Genomic DNA, 21,678 nt, shown 5'->3' on the forward strand with positions numbered 1-21,678 from the left:
GTTTTTATAACAAAGTCAAAAGTATTTTAAATTACATTTCATAAAGCATTTCATCGATTAAAAATAATAATAAATATATATTGATAGGGTATTAACTAATAAGTAATAAGTATCACTCAAATATAAGAATAGATATTTGAAAAATGTTAACAATAGTATTTTATTTTTCATTTAAAACATCCAATTCGTGTTTTTATTTTTGTTCAAACTAGGTACTTGCGTTAGTTTATATAATTAAAATCATTTAGGTATAACATACAATACAGGTATATACATAGAAAGATAATTAGTACATACTGTTTAGATTTAATTTTGTACATAAATTAGTAATATATCTGTCGAACTCTCACTGTGTACCTACGATCAGAGTAGTTCGAGATAAATTTTTTGTGTAAAAAAAGATTTTTAAAATTATTTAGCGATTGCCGGAATGGTTAGGCCACAGACTAACAGAGTCTGGCAAGTTGCAAGCAACGTCGTGATCGTTATTCATGTAGCACGCCGTGGATTAGTCCGTCGTCGTTCACTTGCCAATCGCTCAATTGTCTGGACTGTAAGTTTTCGAGGATTTTTCTCAGGGCCAGGTACCACGCCACACCGGAAATCGTACAGAATACCACTTCAACAAAGTAACCGTCCACAACGATGACGCAATCGTCTCCAGCAAACTTTTCGCAATCCTACGAAAATGTATTTCAGCATATTATAATTTATAATATAATAATATTACAGGTATTATATGAATTAAATCGATGTTGATACATATATTATATTCATTTAGGTACTGGTCTTAGGTATACTCCTTAAACTATAATTAGCTGACAGCCGCAATTGATTGAACCTAATCGGTTTTTTCCCTCATCCAAAAAATATTTGCACTCACTCGTCATAAAAGAACGTGACCGTCGACTGCAAACGTTTATCGCGGAGAAAAAATAGTTTCCAGGATTGGACTAAGCCACCGGGGACATCGAGATATCTCCGGGTAGGCCGCAATGAAAACGATTCTATGGGGGTTTCTAGTAGGCTATTTGGGGCCGGTAATAAACAGCGAGGAGCCTTTGTTTGTGTAAAATTATATGTGAGCTGAGAGCATATGCCGGTTAAAAAATTATTTCCCGGGCCGTTTGTATGAGCTAATCCGACCTTTGGAGTTTTATTTCATCCATACTCGTAACAGTCGTAACGGGTTGCCCAATCGTTTTGTTATTAATCAACTAATATAGGTAAAGGTAATACCCGCAAAAACCACAATACTATTAAAATTCCACAGTAGGCGATCGCTTATTTCGCTTAACCCTTAAGTCGGGTCTGCATACTAAATGTAATTTTAATTCACAGATTAATATAGTTTATTAGCACTTAGCGTGTTAATACTTAATAATCCATACTTTTAGGCCATTTGCTATGATTATTAGGTCGTATTTAATACCAATTATAATCCAATTAAACAATATTCAATATCTAATCCGAAGATCATCGATTTTGCATCCTGTAGAATTCAAAATATCGTTATCGAATCTTTATTTTTTTTTTGTATTAATAATAATGATTTGTAAAATTTAAATTATATGCTTTCGATTTATTGCAGACCCCAAGTTATTAATGCGTTCCGTGTATTTATATATATATTATGTTTTTTTTTTTTTTTTTTTCGTATGGCGTATGTAAGTTCGGGAGTAAGCCCGGCGCCTGATTGGCAGAATTTTTAATGGGGCACCCGTAGGTTTCTGCCATGCCCCGGGGTGGGGGGATGGCAGCACTTGTTCTCCGGACACCGTGACTTACCCGGAGAAAAATGCCGCCCAGTGGCCGAGGATCGAACCGGATCCAGCTGCTCCGCAGCCGACGAATTAGACCGCTCGGCCACCCCGTCCCCCTATATATATTATGTCATAATGACAAATGAAAAACTTTAAAAATGGAATTATATCATAATGAATAACTTAGCATATTTTACCAAGTTCGGAAGACGTGCAACTTTCTTGATTTTAAAATACTGTGATGTATAATATCATTTAATATGGTTTCCGAGGAAGATGGTAATATTTAAGTCTTTTATTTTGAAAAAAAAATAGCGAAGAAAAAGTATTTTACGTAGTTTTGTTAATGTTGACCATCTAGCACAGCACATGCTATCACTTTTTTTTTACTATGGATGGACTTGTGGCATCAAAACGATGAGCTTTATTAATCGAAACAATTTTACAAATCTTTTTGCGCCACATACATGTGACGTTAAATGTTTTGATTATTTTATTCATTTGAAATTTTAAACAAATTATTTAATTGAAATAAAACAATTATTATTGATTATTTAATTTTCTGTTTATTTACTGATTTAGACAAATTTAAAGTTTAAGATTGTAGATACACTATCATTTTGTTACCTATCGTCCAACCATTATGCGGACACATCAGTATACAATATTTATTTATCGCCACGCGCCTATACGCCCTAAATCGACTGTTCTTCGTAATCGAGACATTTACTATACTGTAAAAAAAACTATCAAATAAAAATAATATAACTGTATATTGCTTACAATTAATTGTTGTATGATCATAATTAATATTTAATAACTAGGCAAACGTAAATAATTAATAAGCAAATCCATATGTGGATTTCCTAATCCTAAATATCTAATTGTATCTAATAACTTGGCTATTGTCAAATATGTAATTAATATTAATTATTTGATTTTATTTTAAAACTATCAGTACCTATCTATAAAATATTATTTATGCAGTGTTATTATTAATTTCTAAAATACATAGTTAGTAATAGTTACTGCAAAATAAATTTTTAAAATAGGAGTGTACTTGACACTAAATTATAGCGACAGGGCAATCAAAAATTGGTAAGGGCATTAGCAGCTAGTAACTAGCACGATGCCGGTAACATATTATAATAAAATAAAATAAGAATGCAATTATTCAACATTTTGAGTTTTAACTAAGAATTCATTCAATGTCTCGTCATCTAAAGTTATTAGTCTAAGAATCGGATTAATATGAATTAATGAAAAATGATTAATATTAATGTTTTTTGAAAATGTATATGCGCCAAAAATGGTAAAACATGCTCATAAAAACCATGGTTTTTGTTTAAGTTAATATGATAAAGGGGTAGGGCAGAGATTTAGTTTTAATTTTGTATTTACTTCATCATTCACTGTTTTTGAAAGGCACTCGATCTCCCGGTCTGTCGAACACTGTTTGACAGTAAGCAAGCCGAGCAGTCCCAGAGCCACAATTCGGGATATAGCCATCCCAAAATACCACACAGTATTCAATAGTGACATGTATGTACCACCGATACGAGGGTCACTGATTCTTAAAAAGAATGACCTCACGCTAAGGTAAACGGCAACCAACAACACCTGTGGACGTCAACGAAATCAACAGATTAATGATTATAATAAAATATCTACCATAACTTAACTATAATACATAAATAAAATAAAAGCGTAACAACCGAAACTCTTTTTTTGAAACACATATTCTATCTCGTACCTATTTTATATTGAAAATAATATTGTCCATGCAAATTAATTATATATCTAATATTGTTAATTTCAATTTATAATAAGCTAATTGATAAGTGCGTGGTGTACATCATTTTGTTCGCTCTAATTTATACTTATCATGTCGTATCAATTCTTAATATTATTCTCTTGAAATATTGTATTTTATATGTTTTATTGATCTTATATTGTTTAATATTATAATAATTGTTGATCTCAGTACCAAAAGTCTGCGACTACTGGAGATGCTGGGGTACCAAACTACCTATGTTAAGTTGAAATATAAATAAAAAATATGATACATATACGTTATGCAATTTAGGTATGACGTCAATGTATGAGACCATATTTTTAGTGACGGTACTACTTATATATAAATTAAGTTAGTGACAAAAGACGATAATAATACATATTATTTTATAATTTATTTACCAGTCTCAAAATACGGTGGAGTTCGAAAATTACGAAATAGTAAAACGACCAATTACTGTATTCGCCGCTTATGAAATTCGGCGTATAGTATACAAGGACTCCCGAAGAAATTCCCAACACCAACCTACAAAAAAACAAAAAAAAAATAACTAACAATAATAGTATATACCTATAGTATGATAAATGTATGATTATAATATAATATAATATTATAACGATAAATACAGGTAGACTAAGGCCGTTTAGAAAATTATAATACCTATTATGTATATAAGTGAATGTTTAACTGTTAAAATTTTTACACAGATTAGCTACTATGTACTATGTACTATGTACAGACCTGTCCTGTTCATATGTTATTATTTTAAAATTGTAAATTTTTTTCAAAGGATGAAGTTAACACACGCGGGTATTACGACACATGACGCCACCTTACGAGCATTTTATTTAGATTTTTTATGGCCATAAACATCCAAATCCTAGTTATTAGGGAGTCGAAAATCCTGCTGACATTTTTGTTGTAAACTGCACATTTATATAATAACACACCTATAACATTGAATAGGTAAGTATATATAGCTGTACACTCGTAAGTCGTATGTATAGGTAGGCACCTGAATAGCTGAATATCTCTAATGTAATAGGCTTATCCAGCCGAGTTAGCTGTCCGCAGCCGTCTAGCAGTACGCGGTGTATCGCTTAGTATTGCGAATATACACACATATCTAATATAGAATCTAAACTTTTAACTTTTAAGTTTAAAATATACGAGTAAAAGTGTTAAGAGTCTTAAGATAACACACAATTCAAAATATTATTATTTTTATATACACACGTTATTAAATAAATTTTAATACCTTATCGCTAAGTATATACTAAGTATGGATATCAAATTATTATCTAAAATTACCAATATGGCACCGTCTTGTAGAGTATTTTCAACGGTCTCGGGCCAGACGTATATTTAGCAATAAAAATAGGAATGAAAATCTTTATCGGGATCAATGACAGATCAACTAGAGCCATGGATTCTTTTGCCACGCCGTATTCCATAAATTTTGGATTTGACACGGACGTTCCCATCGAAGAAAACGAGAACTGAAATAATAATAATAATAATAATATTTTAACCACCATCGTAAAAACAAATAGGTCGCAGGCGTCTTAGACGATTTACGGAAATAAAAATTAACAACCATTAAATAAATAATTACTATCGAATATTATTATGCATATTCATCGAGTGTTAAAAAATACATTACTTCATATGCCAGCATGACCATGGTAAATATTTTCATCGTCCGGAGGTTTATGATCTTCCATAACAATTTATACATTTGCTTGACGTTGATTTTGCTGATTTTATCGGCCTGATTGCATTTCTCTTTCACGAACACAGCAATCGACGCGGATACCATAGTGTAAATTATTCCCCAAAAGAATAAATATCCTGTAAGCATATAATTATTGAGCGGCGGCGGTTTTATAATTTAAAGGGTGAAAGTGCAGGCGATTCTTATATAGCCGTGTAGTTCGGCAGCTTAACATTAAGCCGTCTGGAAAAATCAAATAAAACCATTTCATCAATAGTAAAAAAGACTCTACAGGAAATACGTTCACGTATCATATAAAATAGTAGGACATTTATTTATTTTTTTCAATTTAAAAGTCTTTATTCAGCTCATGTTGGACATCGGTTTTTAATTAACCACGTCAGAAAAATGCATTTCAAAGTATACTAAAAAATGTGAACAACGCAATATACGAGAACGTATTTATTATGTTACGATTTTTTAAAATATACTTTTTCAAATAAAAAGGGGAAAAAACTAATCAAAATCTGCAGACTACTTAGTTTATTCTATAAAATAATGTGTGCAGATACCTAAATAATATGTACCTATTTATTATTGTACAGTGTTACTATATATAAATATATCTATCTATAGAAAATCACACAGATAATCGATTTTGTTTTAATTTTCTGCCAGTTTCGCACTCTGTATAATATTGCGTATAACTATATTATGTATTTCGTATTACTTTCCCGCACTCTGTCCAGCGAAAGAATACGACCGACTAAAATCGGCGAATATTGGTCTCGGCGGTAGGGTGTCACGCGGGGGTGCACAGAATTCGCATGTTCTCTCGTCGGACAGAGTATATTATTATGTTATACGTGATATACGCATGTACAGAAAGTGCTATTCACACTTTTCCCGAGTACATAGGTACACTGCCGTCTACTATATTATGTATTCATGTACCCACGTCCCGTGTTCGGACTACATAATATACTTTAAGTTTAAAACGTCAAAATTCATTTGAATATTTAATGGAAATAAAATAATTGTTTATTTACTGTTCATGTAAACCGGAAAATACTTAGAAGTACGTCCTATATTAGATATTAAGGGCTGAGACATGTTAGCACGCAGATTTTTTTTTGTAAAGAAAATTAATTAGAAACAAAGTTGTATGATATGTTAGCGGAAGCAGATATTAGCTATGAGACAAAAAAAAAAATATATATGACAATTTATTAAAATGATTATTGGTCTTTCACGGTGTATTTGGTATGTACACTACTTAAAGATGCCTATTAAAATATAAAATTATAACATAAATGTACCTTGGTGATTTTTTTTTATTGTGTTTTAAAATATAAAATTACGATCTTAACGTATCATTATCATTTTTTTCTATCATGTTTTCTGAGCAATTAAGTTGTTTTCACCCCTATTTAAAAAGTTATTTGTATAAACTATACTCCCTGCAAGTTACCAAGTGCTTGTGTTTGGTCAACAGAAAGTCGAAAATTGCACTGGATATTATTATAGCTTTGCATTCAATATATACTATACATGTACATATATTTTTTTTATATTATTTACATTTTAATGTGCGTTAGTGGAGATTGTAAATAATAAATGTTAATATTTGCATAAGAGAAATTTCGTTCGTCAGTATTATGGACTGATTTTTCCTCGTATACCTAAAATTAAATATTCTCTATACATATAAAAAATTGTGACTAAGCTGAAAAGCTGTTCTCGTGCAAAGGATTATCTAGTATAAATCGTATAACTAATGAGTATTCAGTGGAAAGAATTGCTCGGATCAATACTATAAATCGTTAATGTTTATTTTTTTTAAGCCACAAAACAATAAATTGAGGACATGATCTTATAAATGTCGAATGAATAGGTTTTCCGTTCTATAAACCATTTAATGTTCCTAAACCATAAGCTTGGCATATGCGTGCCATAAATAGTATTATGACCTACAATACGATTTTAATACGATTGCATTTAATTTATGGGGTAATATTTCACGTAAGAACGGCTTACCCTCCATCGAAATTATGCCACCTTTTTGGGCTGTAAAACGTAGCCACTTGTTGCAAAATTCCTCGGACTCCAACAATATGAACAATACGTAACCGAACGCTACTCCCAATGCTTGGCCGGACGTATTGCACGTTGATGCGTATCCTAAGTTCTCCCTGCAAGGTCAAAAACAATACGATATTTGAACAGTCAAACTAAAAACGCTGCAATATCATAGCTTATAAGCGGTCGTCATAACCGCACATTTTCAAAAAAAAAGCCGATCAAATCTGCACACTTCTATAAGTACATTAGTTTTGTACAGTTTTTCCAAAATAAAACCGTTCAATACACACTATGTATAATATCAATAACACATCTATCTAAAATAACATTATCGTTTAAAACCACTTACCAGTTAATCATAAGTAATGCAATTCATTTAATAGAACATTTGTAAACACTATAGAATGTACATGTATTCCAATATAGGCGTTATCTACTAAATATACTTTATTTTATTTTATTACATATTGTCATATTGAATTATATTTAATTAATTACTATTAAAATTATAAGATCTTATGTGTTGAATTATTTTTATGACGAATTGTATAATAACAATTAAGAATAAAAAATGTTTGATTTCTAACTGTCAATCAAATGTGTGTAATTGTTTTAAATTATTGACCTTCGAAATTTTCTTTATAAATAATAGAAAAAATGTGTGCGATATTGAACGGTCTAAAATGTTCGGTTATTAATGCTAATTATATATGGTTTTGAACGACGGCTAATATTATTTGGTTTAAATTATTTAATATAATACATGCACCTACATATATATATATATATATATGGTAATCGGTAAAAATACCTGTGGAAAAAATATCCCAAGGAATTGGTTAATATAGCTAGTCTTCTCTTATGATCGGGTAGTTAATAATTATACACGAATTGTCTCTCAGAAATAGATGATTATTTAAATTTATATTGTATCACAATGATTAAAAAAATTAACCATATTATTATTATTATGACAAATATTATTTTATAATAATATAATATTGTATTTAATTTTTTTACATTGACTTAATACAATATCTATCAAATATGAATATATTATTTTCTTTAACGTATCTATAAATATGTATATAATAATTATTATTTATTCTAATGTGTATTTTTCTTACAGGTAGGGTTTTCTCTTTCGGCTATTATTTCCTCGGGTAATTTTTCTTAGATTCATATATATATATATATAATTTATATATTCTGTATTATAAAGAATTATTAATCAACGAAATATAATAAAAAATATCTACACAATAATAACACAACAACGAGGGGTTAAGCTACCCGACGCTGATCTCCTTTGTTTACCCACGTATTAGCCATGCGATCGAATAGATATGCAAACATGAACATTGAACGACCTAAGCGTGTTTAATGTGTGTGTTATATTAATATTGTGTGTTTTAACATGCAGTGTTGCAGAAACATGTGGGAAACTCACCTGTATTTCTCGGGTGTAAATACCTATTTCGTAAATCGTAAATGTATTAAAATCGTGATTTAAATAATTAAGTGTTCGTATATAACGTATATCGGTCAAGGCGGAGTGTGGAAGGCGCGGCCCCATTGCCCCTCACGCGGGGGGGCGGCATTGACACGGGGCGGTCATGCCAGGGTAGGTATTTCAGTTGTTAATAGATTATTATATGAATTAAAATGTATTATGATGTGCATACTTTCTCAACAGAGTGAGCGTCCATCCGTCGACGGCGATGTCGTTAGTGGCGGCCAAAACGTTCAGAAAAAAGAACGCGCACGTCAACGTGGTCATACGCGTTTCGTTTTCCATCAACCACTTTATGTTCGGCGCTACGAACATCAGCAACAGTCCTGCGAGCGTAATACACATTATTTAGACAATTATCTAGAAACTCTTACTCGTGTAGTTGTTGTCTTGTAGGCTGTACAACAGGCGTGTACAGGTAATTTCAACGTAGTGCGGTTACCTATACACAATTCCACGGGGACCAGCCACGTCTTCCGTTTGCCCACACGGCGCGAGTACATGACGTCCACCAACGGAGCCCACAATAGCTTTAAACTCCATGGGATATCGACTACACCGAACTTTGCCTGAATAGGAAATAAAAATTGGATTTGTGGGTATCAGTCGTCGTGCGTTTATCGTATTCGTAGATAATTTTATTTAGTAGACAGCAGACGTCAGTGAAACTTATAACGCGTTTACATCAAAACAAACCGCAATATTTTAACTGCAGTCTGCTAATAGATTGGTTATACATCATATTGTTATATAAATATCACTGGCGAATAGCGATAGAAGCACATTTCAGACAAGAAGAAATATATTGTTTTATATATTATTATAAAAATAAACCGATATTATTATCTGTAATGTGCATATACCTACAAATAATATGTCACAGTAAAAGTACATCTTTTGTATACGAATACCGGATTAATATAGATAGATTTTATCAGTAAAACCTTGAATTCAACCGACTAATACTATGGTAAATGTCAGAATTTCGGATTTTTATTAATTGATCTTGGTAAATTTTATGAGGTGGAGATACGTTTGGGCGAATTTACCCAAAACGGGGCACTTTAGAGCATAAATCCATACAACGTTTGCGCGTAATATTTCTTTTCATAACAGTACGTTTGGGCCTATATATTTTTTACATATAGGTATCTATTAGTATATTATATATTAAATCGGAGCCTATTAGAAGACCCAAGAATCCAGAAGACACCACGAGGAAGTTGGCTCAATAGCCTTCAAAAAATATTTAATTTTTTTTTTTAAATGTCCTGATTTAATTTTATGTATAACTCGCTTATTATTTATTGATATTATTGTATATTACGATCTTTTCTATCAATTAATATTTTATTTACCGCAAAACGTGGTCCTAATTTTTTAAGTAATTTAATATTTTTTTTCAACTTCCAGATAACTTTTTTAAACTGCGCCCAAACGATTCATGTCCATTTCAAGATATTAAACAAATTAGTTCGGCCAAAACAACAAATGATCAACTTACTATACTGCAGTTTTAGTTTTTTAAACGTGAATTAAATTATATGGTAAATCTTAAAATATACTATTTATAAATATTAAATGAAGTCCAAAATAGATACAAATAGATATGTTAAAAGTAAAACATCTAAATCAAATGCGTTCAATTGAAATCAGTAATAGAATTTTGTTTATATTTTTCTTTTATTATTATAATAAAATATAAATGATTTGAAAAAAACATAAAAATAATATTATTTAAATAAACTTTAATGATGTTACATTTAAAGATTTGCTAAAATTATTCATTATTTGGTATAATTGATAGATACATTTAACACCATTTTTTAGTTTTTAACATTAAAAATGTCAATATGGAAATGATAATAATTAAAATATAAACATATAAAATGAAAATATAAAATTTTTACAATATATCTACAGTATTATTTATTAGTATATGGCCGACTACCGTGGCATCAAGAACTTTAAAATTCAAATTTAAAAAAATACATAATTAAACATTGTTGTTAAATGTACCATTATATTCATCAATAGTACAAAATTAAATTTTTTCCAACATTAAAGTATAATTTTTATATTTGCATATATTTTGGTACTTTGAATTTTTTCCCAACAGGGTTGTTTATCCCAAAACTCACATTATGTTTGTAAAGTAAATAAAGCCTGCAGAACTATAATTAATCACTGGGGGTTTGACTGAATTATATTATATTAAAATTTACCAAGATAAATCGGTAAGAAACCGAAGTCCTGACATTTACCGGTGGTTGTCATTAAACTCTAGATTTTATCGGTTAAATTTAGGTTTTTTCAGTGTTCATACTTTTATCGTAAAATGTATGTAATACGACTAATACGTATACAATCAAACATACTTGTTGAACGTACGACACTTTCATGTTCTGCATGTACATCCTAATGGCGAATGAAATTCCTACCGGTACACCTTGTAACATGTATAGCAGTACAAGCAAAGCCACATTGAGCCTGTCCCCCTTTAGGTTGGGTCTGATGTCTTTTTGTACTTCGGACGACGGTAAGTTGTCGTCGCCACACCGCTCATGGTTGATGACATGTGCAATCACTTCGTCTTTTCCGTTTTCTGTAATCGATTTCGCGATAACGTCGTTCACACCTTGGTAGGCAGACTCTAAGTCGACCAATTCCACGTCCATCGATCGTTCTCAAGTTGTTATTAATAACTATACGTATATTACTTTGATTGTTAAAACATAGATAGATAACCTATTTCAACATATAACATATAATTATTTGGATGAAATAATAATAAATAAGAATAAGGACTTAACTTTACTATATGATAAAAACTCGTAAATATAATGTCAATTTTTTTTTTAAATCTTTAAACAGACTTTAATAACCACATTTTAATATTTTTCATTTAAAATCTGTATGAAAAAACACTATTTTTATTTAATATAATTAATATTTTAAGACGAATGCCTACTAAAATATCAATTATATTATTATTATTATTATTTGTATTAACGTTAATCTACGTTTAGCTATGCGTATCTTATCCGTTGAAATTCGATTCACCACTCAGTAACTGCTCTAAGCTCTTCATCAAACTCTAGTGCACACGAAACGCTTATTCGTATTACATACGCTATACCTATTATACTTGTGCATATAGTACCTATATAAAAGTATAATTAATTATTTACACAGATTGTTCGAATCGAACGTGAGACATGTTATATTTTACGTGTATATCGAGTGCCGGAGTTCCGCTAACAGAAGCTCGTACCTTATCATTAAACATTAAAATCGAACACACAGACCGATCACCTACCCGATCGTCCTTTTTATGAGTTTAATAACGGTCGATCAATATTGCAGGTTTTTTTTTTATTTCCAAGGGGAGCAGAGAAAATTTGATTTAACAGTTTTTTTTTTTTAAATATATTGTTCAAAGCAGTTTTTTACATACCTAAAATGTTCAGTAAATACTAAATTGAATACCAAATGTGTTTTTAGTTTGTAATTCGACAAATTTTAAAGAATATATGTTTACCTGTATCATTATAATATTCTATTTCCAATAACGTGATCAGCGATTTACCATAGTCGTTTCTGTTTTATATTTTACTCATCTATATATTTTATTATTTTTCATTGCGAATAAATAATGTTCAATACACACACAATTATATGAATAGTCCTCAAATTTAACACTGCCATTGAATTTCTTTTGTTTTAGTTTATACAATATAATACACAGAGACAAAGCAGCACAATTTAAGAACAATGAATGTATATCTTAATATTATACATTATAATAATATTTAACAGGATTTGTACTATACATTTCGAGAAAAAAAACAATTAGCAATTAGCTTCACGTTGATGATGAAACTTTGTTTTTAATTAGTTATTTACTTATTGTTATATGGAAAAAAGTGATACTTATAATAATAAGAAATTATTAATAATATATTTTTGAAAAATGTTTTCATTTCAGTTTCGATTTAGACGTTGCGATTGATTTACCATTAGTGAAAGGTATTTTTAAAGTTTCCCATAATAGTAGAATAGTGAAGTTTGTATGAAATCTACGACAAGCTAATTTGAATTTCTCAACTACTTATCGTAGTTTCGTAGTTTCGTACTTTTATATTTTAGTTAGAAAAGAATAATTTATTTATTGATGTGTTCTATAATGTAAACTTACTATAAAATATAAAATATACAAGAAAAAAATATATTAATTGAATTATTTATCAAGATATTTTTGATTATCTACTCTATGTAGTATTTTGTCGTTATTTTTTCTAACGAATGATTATAAATTAATGGTTCAAAAAGATCTATTTTTATGAAACAAATTCAAGTTTTGATTCTGCAATGCATTTTTATACAATTTTGTTGTAATATTTAAAACTTTTGCGTAGCTGATGCTTCGTGTATTTGAATATCCATAAATTCTACCTCGATGAATAATTTATTCATTCAACGTATTATTAATATTTAGTGCGTGAAACTTTATGTCTATGAGAACTCCACAGTGTGTGCGCAGTATGTTTTGCCGATTTCTTATAGGCTTACCGCAAAATTCAAAACTGAATTCATGTATTCTTAAACGTTCTTTTAGCTGACATTTAAAAAAGAATTTCGTTAAATTTATTAAAAATAATAATTTTTTTTTTTGAGGGGAGGGGAATCATTTGCTTTTAAATATTATAGAAGCGGAGTGATAAATCTATTGATTTTAAGATATATTCGACAAAATCTATTTTATTTTTTTAGTGTAACTCATAAACGAGATATTTTAAAATTTAAAAAAAATGGATAAATCGTTATTTTCTATTTACGATAATATTTTCAATATATTTTGACTTTTTTTGAGCTATTTATAGTTATGATAAATTTTAAATTATTTTTAGATTTTTTTCTATAAATGTCGATTTAAAATATTATTATTATATTATTATATGGTAGAAAAACTTAAAAATTTAATACATAACTCTTCATAAGTTGTTTATTTTTCAATTACAAAATATTGATAATCTATAGTCATGATATTTTTTTGTAAGCATTTAAAGTTAGAATTTTGATAAAATTCATAAAAATCTCGAAAATTAGTTAATTATGTAGTATTTAAAAATACTTATATAACAATTGTTGTGCTTATACCTAAGTTTTAAAAACTAAATAAGGTTTACTTTACAATCTATATTTGAAGAAAAATGTCTACCATAAAGCCAAATCAATTTTTTATGACCGTTTCAAGTTCAAATGTTTATGACATTAGATATTCACCTAAAATCGGCTAAAAAAAGTTATTTTTTTCTCAAACAATTTTTGATATTTTATTGTATTTATTTTTATTTTTTAGGTTTATATTCGTAAATGAAAACAAAGAACTAGTGAATTAGTTAATTTATTAATTGACAGCAAATGTTCAAATTAGGCCAAGTTTTCGTATTTAACAGATTTTCTTCGTATGGAATTTTAAAACTCACATGTTCATTGTATTTGGCAGTTGAAAGTTGAACGATTGACTGCATCACAATACACAATTGATGTATTATAGGAACAAACGCTATTCAAAATATAACGGACACGTTAAACGGTCTTGAGTATTCCTTTTGGACAGAAAAGTGATTTGCGGACGATACGCATGAATACATTTTTGGCTGGTTACTATGCAAGTGAAGTACGTAAACAATTCGTTTGCCAAGTCCGCCCCGATCTTGGTAATGATTTATAAGTTATAACAAAACACAAAATGTCTTGAACAAGTTGAAAACAACGAAAGCGTTTATTTTGTGTCAATATGGGTGGAACTACGAGGGACATATTATATTGTTAGTCCTTAAACATACAAAACGTTGTGTCAAAAAATAACACGTTTTAACGTTCATTTAAAAAATATTTACGAAGATAATTTTATGTGAAAGGTATATTATTTGTTGTTAGAAACCAGTCACCAACTAAATTATAGTAATATTTTAATTTGTTTAATAGTTTTTTTCATCTTAATAATAATAATTTATTTTACTTACTAATAAAATTGAACTTTCATCCGTAGTACTTTCAAGCCAAAATTGGAATTTTTAACGATAAAGAATAATTGTTTATAAATAATCATTCGACAAAGATCAGACGAAAATAAATCTGTATATATTATCTTTATTCATTTAAATGTAATACATTATTTACAATAATAAGATATTATTACTTGAACCAAATTGTTACTGTTTAATTTATTAAATCAATGGTATAATGAAATATAATATTTACCTGTAAGTATATAGTGTGTAAAGTGGTATAAGTTATATAGCTTTTAGCTTTTTTTTTTACCAACAGTTAATGCATATCTACATGTTGTATAGTAGTCTTGTGATGTATGAAAATTATACGATTTTATTCGCCAACAATTGCAAGAGCTGTTAATATGATATTTATTTTATCACTACAGTTATGAAATCGGTATGTTATATTAAACAGAACAAATAGAAACCGAAAAAGTTTAAAAAAATGTTTAAAATGTAATATTATTAACTATTGTGCGACGAACATTGGTGATATTTCGATACTTGTCGTCAACTGTAAAGCAACGGAAATTAACATGATATTTCTATTTGTTATTCCTATCTATGATTTAAATTTAAAATGTTATCAGCTATTACAGTATATAAATCGTACACCAGGGGTGTCCAACCTTTTGTAAAGACTAGGCCCCAACGTGCGAGTAGAAGTTGTCGTGGATCACATACATCTTAATAATAATAGATTATTCAATTAAAATAGTTTTTTTTCTCATAATATAAAATGCATTTAATTTAAGTGAGGGCTGCATTAAAAACTATCGCGGATCGCGGGTCGGACGCCTCTGTCGTACACAATAAGTTTTTGTTTTATATTTTGGATGCAGTAACTAAGTTGGGCGGGGTAATGGAGTTATTAAGTTATTGAATAAGTAATTATTATTATCTTTAATTCTAATTAATCTATTTTCGAAACTCAATAGTTGTATATTATAATGACTACGCTTTCTGCAATTAAAATAGAAAAAAACACAATGACAATTATTTCGATATAGAGCAATAGACGCGTTTGTAATAAATGGGTGAGTAACTATAATAATCGTATTATAATTACCACGCTTATCACATAATTGTAAACGATGATGTGTCACTGTCACAAACCACAACTCATATAGCATTCGATAATGTATACGAATCTGTAACAATATTATGATTAAGGCAAGATAACTAGTAAAATTAATACTAGTTGGACACGAACATAAACTTTTGTATGCGGTCAGAAGTAGTTATATTTGCAGTGCGAGTGCAAAAAATTAAACATTTATATTATTATATTATCAACGCATTAGCAGTCTTTTTTTTGTCACATATATACACATTATACCAATGGAAATATATGATGGAACACTCTCAATAAAATATGTCGATGAAATCATGAAAACAAACAAAAATATTTTTTATTTATACATAATATCCTTTATCTATCGATGATTATTGATTAGTATTGATTAGTGGCTACACATAGCAAACATAACGAGCGGTTTATTAACTTTGATAGCAGTAGTTCGGATAAGTTAATCAATTATTAGGCTTTCATTTATCAAAATTCTAATTTTAATTCTGATTCCATTTATAATCTGCATGTGTAACACTACGATTGTATAACTAATCTGACGACAGAGTGTCTAAATTGATTTCGGATAAATTCAACTAAGTCGTTATATCAAAAAATAAAGGATGCAGAATAATCAAACGTATCAACCAAATATTAATTGGAGACATTGGAGTACATGATAAGACGATTATTTAAAAACTATTAAACTAGATATAAATATATGTATGAAATATGTCCTAACAATTTCGGTGTTCCGGTGTTTGACGTTCGTTTAAAAGTCAATTTCTACGAATACAAATATTTTAGTGTTAATTTTCTAATTGACTTTTTATGTAATCTATAAAATGCCATTTTTTTATATTTTAAGTGCTTTTTTTATTATTTATATTGCCATAAAATCTGAACCTTAATTATCAATTAGGTCTCTATTATTATTCATACTTTTATTACTATTTTTTGGTATTGATATTTGTATACATGTATTTCATTATTTAAATAGGTATTAAGTATTTGTAATTGTATTCTTGGTTAGTAATAAATTACTAATTACTAATTATCCACACGAATAATACTAAATCATAACTAATAACACCACTATTGAATTATAATACTGTAAATATTCACTCTATATAATAAATATATTATATAATATTATTATATTTGAAATAATTATTTTATCGAACAATTATTTAACTATTAAGAAGCAAATAGTAAAAAGCAGATATAAAATATCAAACACTCTTTATTTTAGATTTGAATGATGTAATGACTAATGATGTTAATCTATTTTTATTTTTCACGTAATAGAAATACATATTTCGAAAAAATAAAATTTTAAAGCTTAATTTATATATAAACACATGCCACATATACAATAAACACTTTTTTATATATATTAAAAAAAAAAAATCTGTGATAATGACTAGTGGTTTTATCATAAATTGTATTATTGATCTAAAACGAATAATAATGTATATTTAATAATAATTTTCAGAAATGATTGCGTGTTGTAGTTAGGTCTATGTAAGCTTTTGTTTCTTTATTAATTGTTATCTTAACAAACATATTGTCAATTTCATAAAATTTACCTATTTAAGTTAGCTGGCAATAATATTTTCGTCAGCTGTGGACATCAAATTATTTAGTTTCTTAACTACACTATTTTTTTTTTTTAAATTGTGTTAACTTCATTAGAAGATGTAAATAAATTAAAACTATTGTTTAATTTAAAATTTTTCAAAAACATACCCATGTCTACGTATTAATCAGTAAAACTGAAATAATTAGTAAAAAAATCCATAAATAAAAATAATTGTTGTTGTTTCATTTTGTATACTCCATAATGAGATAAATACGTGTAATGTAATATTACATTTTAAAATAATAATAATTATATATCATATTAAAAAAAAATATATCTATAGGTTTGTACATTTCTTTAAGTATTGTTGACGGTACTGTAATAGTGTTATTTTTCTATGAACCCAAAGAATTTAAATTGAAAAAAATTTAAATATTATAATTAGCATACCAACACTATTATCTAAAATTTGTGTGCACATTTCTTAGTGCATCGACAAAATGTATTGATTTTACACGATAATTACTCAATAAAATGCGGAAACTCTCACTTTCAGAGTGGTTTTGGATAGAAAATTGAAACTAGTTTGTACTTAAAAGGTCGAAATTAAAAATGTTTAGTACTTATTTTTATTATCAGGAAAAACAAACAAAAAATTAAGGAAAAACGGAAATTTTTACGCAAATCCAATTTTTGACAAGATCGATTTTGTTTTTGGGGTAACTCGAAAATAAATAACCATAGGAATTTTTCAACAAATCATATAAGTTAGTTAAAATTTGGAGGAAATTACTTATTTAAACGATTAATAACGATACTAATTACTTCGTTATGATTTAAAAACATTATATGTGTGAACTTAAAGTTTTTACGTATATTATGTTATTATGAATTTTACTTTACGTAATTAAATTATTGATTTCTTTTAAAGTTTTAAGATATTATAATAATTATACATTTAATATTTATACTATGCGTTTATTTGTAGTGTTTTACAGTATTTATAGAATGATGTTGTTACATTTTGAGTTGACAAGTTGATATAATAATAGTGCAAACTATAAATACATATTATTATAATTTATAATAACTAAATAAGTACTAATAATATAATAGATGTAATATTTTTGAAAAAAATTATCAACCTACCATCAATTATAATAATAAATAATAAAAAATATATATTATAATCTACCGTGCTTATTACTAAAAGTAAAATAAATGATTTTAATAGCTATTTAAAAAAAAAGCATTTAATGATAATATAATAGTTATTGATATAGGCCGGCAGACCGTTTTTCGTATACAATGAAATATCATTGAATTCAAATTTAAGTAATTTAACACATCTATATCATAGTGATCAACTCGACAATTAATCTACAGTAGAGACGTACCCACTTTCCTAACTTTTTAAATCTCGTAGTAGCATCGACAGAAAATATGATTAATTATTAAGAAATCAATGTATACATAATATAACATATAATATATTTCAAAGTAAATAACTATTAGCCGTTTTTCTCAGAATTTAGTAAAAATTGCATGGTTATTCACACATGACTGAAAAAAAAATGTTTTGTGTTTTACGTCATTGAAAAATAATGTTATATTGTAAATTTTGACTAACTCTAAATACTTACTGAAAGTGTCAGTAGATATAATATAATATTCATACAAAAAATATAAACTATTGTCTAAAACTATAATTTTACTCGCACCACTCAGAATATTATTTATGTATTTGTATATTATAATAAATTATTCTATTTTCTATTTTTGTTTTCATAAATATGTATCCCTAGATTTAATATATGCGAGTGTTTGTAAATGAAAAAAATGGATACAAATATAGAAAGAGTGGAATGAAATAAAAACGAAAATATAATTTGCTTTTTACCACAACATAATATATACCAAAAGTCATAAGCATAGCGTTTTACATTACTACGGAGAAAAACCTATTTATGCGGGTAAAAATTGTAAATGGAATATGTTATTTACTTCTGGATCTTTAGGTACGTATAAAATATGACTTAACTTACCTTTGTCGGTTTCATTCAAATACATATCATGACATTCGCAAATCGAGCGTGTATACTGTGCTTTAGTCGTGTGTAAAAAATATCATTAGAAACTCCGTAGTCCGTATACCAATTCAGTATGTTTGGCGCCTCGCTGGAGACAAAAGTTATTTGAATAGAATAATATACAATAGTAAACAGACTATTAATTGTTGGTTTATTTTAGATAATAATAGTACATTATTTTCGTATAATTAAAATGTTTAACAATAATGATAAAAATTAGAACAATTTAAGTTTTGTGTTAAGAATATTGATCAATCAGCAAAGTGTATCGAATAATATAAACATAATATTATTAACATCATAATAATGTATTACATATTATTTAATCAACGCGTAACACCGGAAGTAGTCCCCGATGAAGGAAATTATAAAAAGATTGTCAATGACGACACCGTCCGTCGTCGGGTTAGTTGAACTTGAGCCCCACTTTAGCGATTAACAACACAAAATTACACGATAATTATTAGTCACGTGCATTATATAATATCTACATGCGTCGGATCAGTTGGGTGGTTAATAATCTAAAAGTGATATTTACTCGCCCCAAAACGAAATTGGTGGGTAAGGAGATATTATGCATAACGCATTACCTAAATGTATGGGTAGGTAGAAACGACCAACGAGTACGGTCCTGTAGTTGTCGGTTGCAGTTGAACCGCAAAGCTACTAACTAATATACGTCTACATCATGTATCTTTATTAGAACATAATATGATTATATTATTTAGTAGGAACGCACGAAACGAGCATATCAAACGCGTACGGTCGCCAAACGAAAATCCAGTGGTCCGAGGACTAAATCGGTGTGGACGTGTTGAATTCAATGTGTAATTTATTTTTAGAGCCGTCGTATATAATAATGGATCGTCACATAATATTCTCATATGACGTTTAATAATAATAATAATAATATTCATAAATGCGTACAGTGTACACCTATGGTGTACGTTATAATATATGATTATAAAATATAAATAGAAACAAATCGATATCACAATAAGTACTTATAAGTAAGAATCATTATTTTTAAAAATTGTTTTAATTGACAGATAAATAGTGGTCAAAATGCTGATGGTAATATACATATATGTATACATACATAATACACATTATTATATTATATTACATACATACAAATATATATATTAATATATAATCGAATAGTGCAGCTTTTAAGGATCACTTAACGTTTATAGCTTAGATATACACACATATATACGTCTACGTAGAAAGTACAAGAGTAGCATTATAAAAAAATAAGTTTATTTTTATATTAATATTCTATATAAATTCATGCCAGGCGTAGCATTGAGAAATTCGCCGTAAATGTGAAATATATGGGATATTGTAAGGAACAGAAGAACGCTCACGAAAAGTTTTTCTTCTCATTGATTTTTTCCGCGATACCACCCGCATATGTCTGCTCGACCGGAATTATATCCTAAAAAAAACTTCCTCGGATAAACCAAACAGAGTTTTAAGGATATTCGATTGTAGGAACCGTCGACAAACGCGAGACACAAAATATATCGGTAGTAGGAGAAAACGGTTTTCGTATTACCTGGTAGGTGGTGTGTACGGCCCGTGTTGAATATAAAAGTGTACCTAGAATATTATCGAAATAAAACTATTTTTAAGAATACAATATAATACATAATATGTTTTTTTTAAAAAAAAAATAATAAAAGTTTTTTTTTTTGTAAAATAAATAACATTATGTTAATACTATATAATATTTAATATTATAGTAGTACTTTGTCGGTCGTCTGATGTGCTTTTATAACAGCGTGGCAAACGGTTCTGCACGCAGTTACTGAAGTCCGCTATCGCAAGCAGCAAAAACTATAAAAAAACTAAAAGTACTGCAGGACGTTTAGCTCAATATTTAAAAAATGTAAATAGCATCTATCGAAAACGTTCTTGTAATACAACTTTAAAGTGGGTAAATATAGTTTTCTCACAGACACATCCGGTTTTTATAATATAGTGTTCCGTATTTTTAGTTTTT

At 28.3% G+C, this 21,678-nt stretch overlaps 1 protein-coding gene across 2 annotated transcripts; it reads right to left on the minus strand.

Moving 5' to 3' along the window:
• Nucleotides 1-57: 57 nt before the first annotated feature.
• Nucleotides 58-15,465, minus strand: LOC132922461 (acetyl-coenzyme A transporter 1-like). 2 transcript variants are annotated; one of them, XM_060985998.1, is made up of 10 exons: nt 15,138-15,465; nt 11,246-11,615; nt 9,310-9,436; nt 9,040-9,193; nt 7,310-7,464; nt 5,222-5,409; nt 4,870-5,057; nt 3,960-4,083; nt 3,165-3,383; nt 58-680 (listed from the first exon to the last, which is right to left on the minus strand). In XM_060985998.1, the coding sequence occupies exons 2-10, from the start codon at nt 11,543-11,545 to the stop codon at nt 486-488; spliced, it is 1,650 nt and encodes a 549-aa protein (XP_060841981.1). In that variant the 5' UTR covers nt 11,546-11,615; nt 15,138-15,465; the 3' UTR covers nt 58-485. The 2 variants fall into 2 exon arrangements, with proteins under 2 accessions (XP_060841981.1, XP_060841982.1); XM_060985999.1 differs by lacking the exon at nt 15,138-15,465 and adding an exon at nt 14,357-14,967.
• Nucleotides 15,466-21,678: the final 6,213 nt, after the last annotated feature.

Source organism: Rhopalosiphum padi, chromosome 2, assembly GCF_020882245.1.
Source record: "Rhopalosiphum padi isolate XX-2018 chromosome 2, ASM2088224v1, whole genome shotgun sequence".
Classification (NCBI taxonomy): Eukaryota; Metazoa; Arthropoda; class Insecta; order Hemiptera; family Aphididae; genus Rhopalosiphum; species Rhopalosiphum padi.

Coding starts and splice junctions, on each gene's coding strand:
- LOC132922461 (XM_060985998.1), bottom strand. CDS start 11,545: ATGGACGTGGAATTGGTCGACTTAGAGTCTGCCTACCAAGGTGTGAAC. Junction 7,465..9,039: donor ACGCTCACTCTGTTGAGAAA/GTATGCACATCA, acceptor TTGACCTTGCAG/GGAGAACTTAGGATACGCAT. Junction 4,084..4,869: donor TACAAGACGGTGCCATATTG/GTAATTTTAGAT, acceptor GTTTTTTTGTAG/GTTGGTGTTGGGAATTTCTT.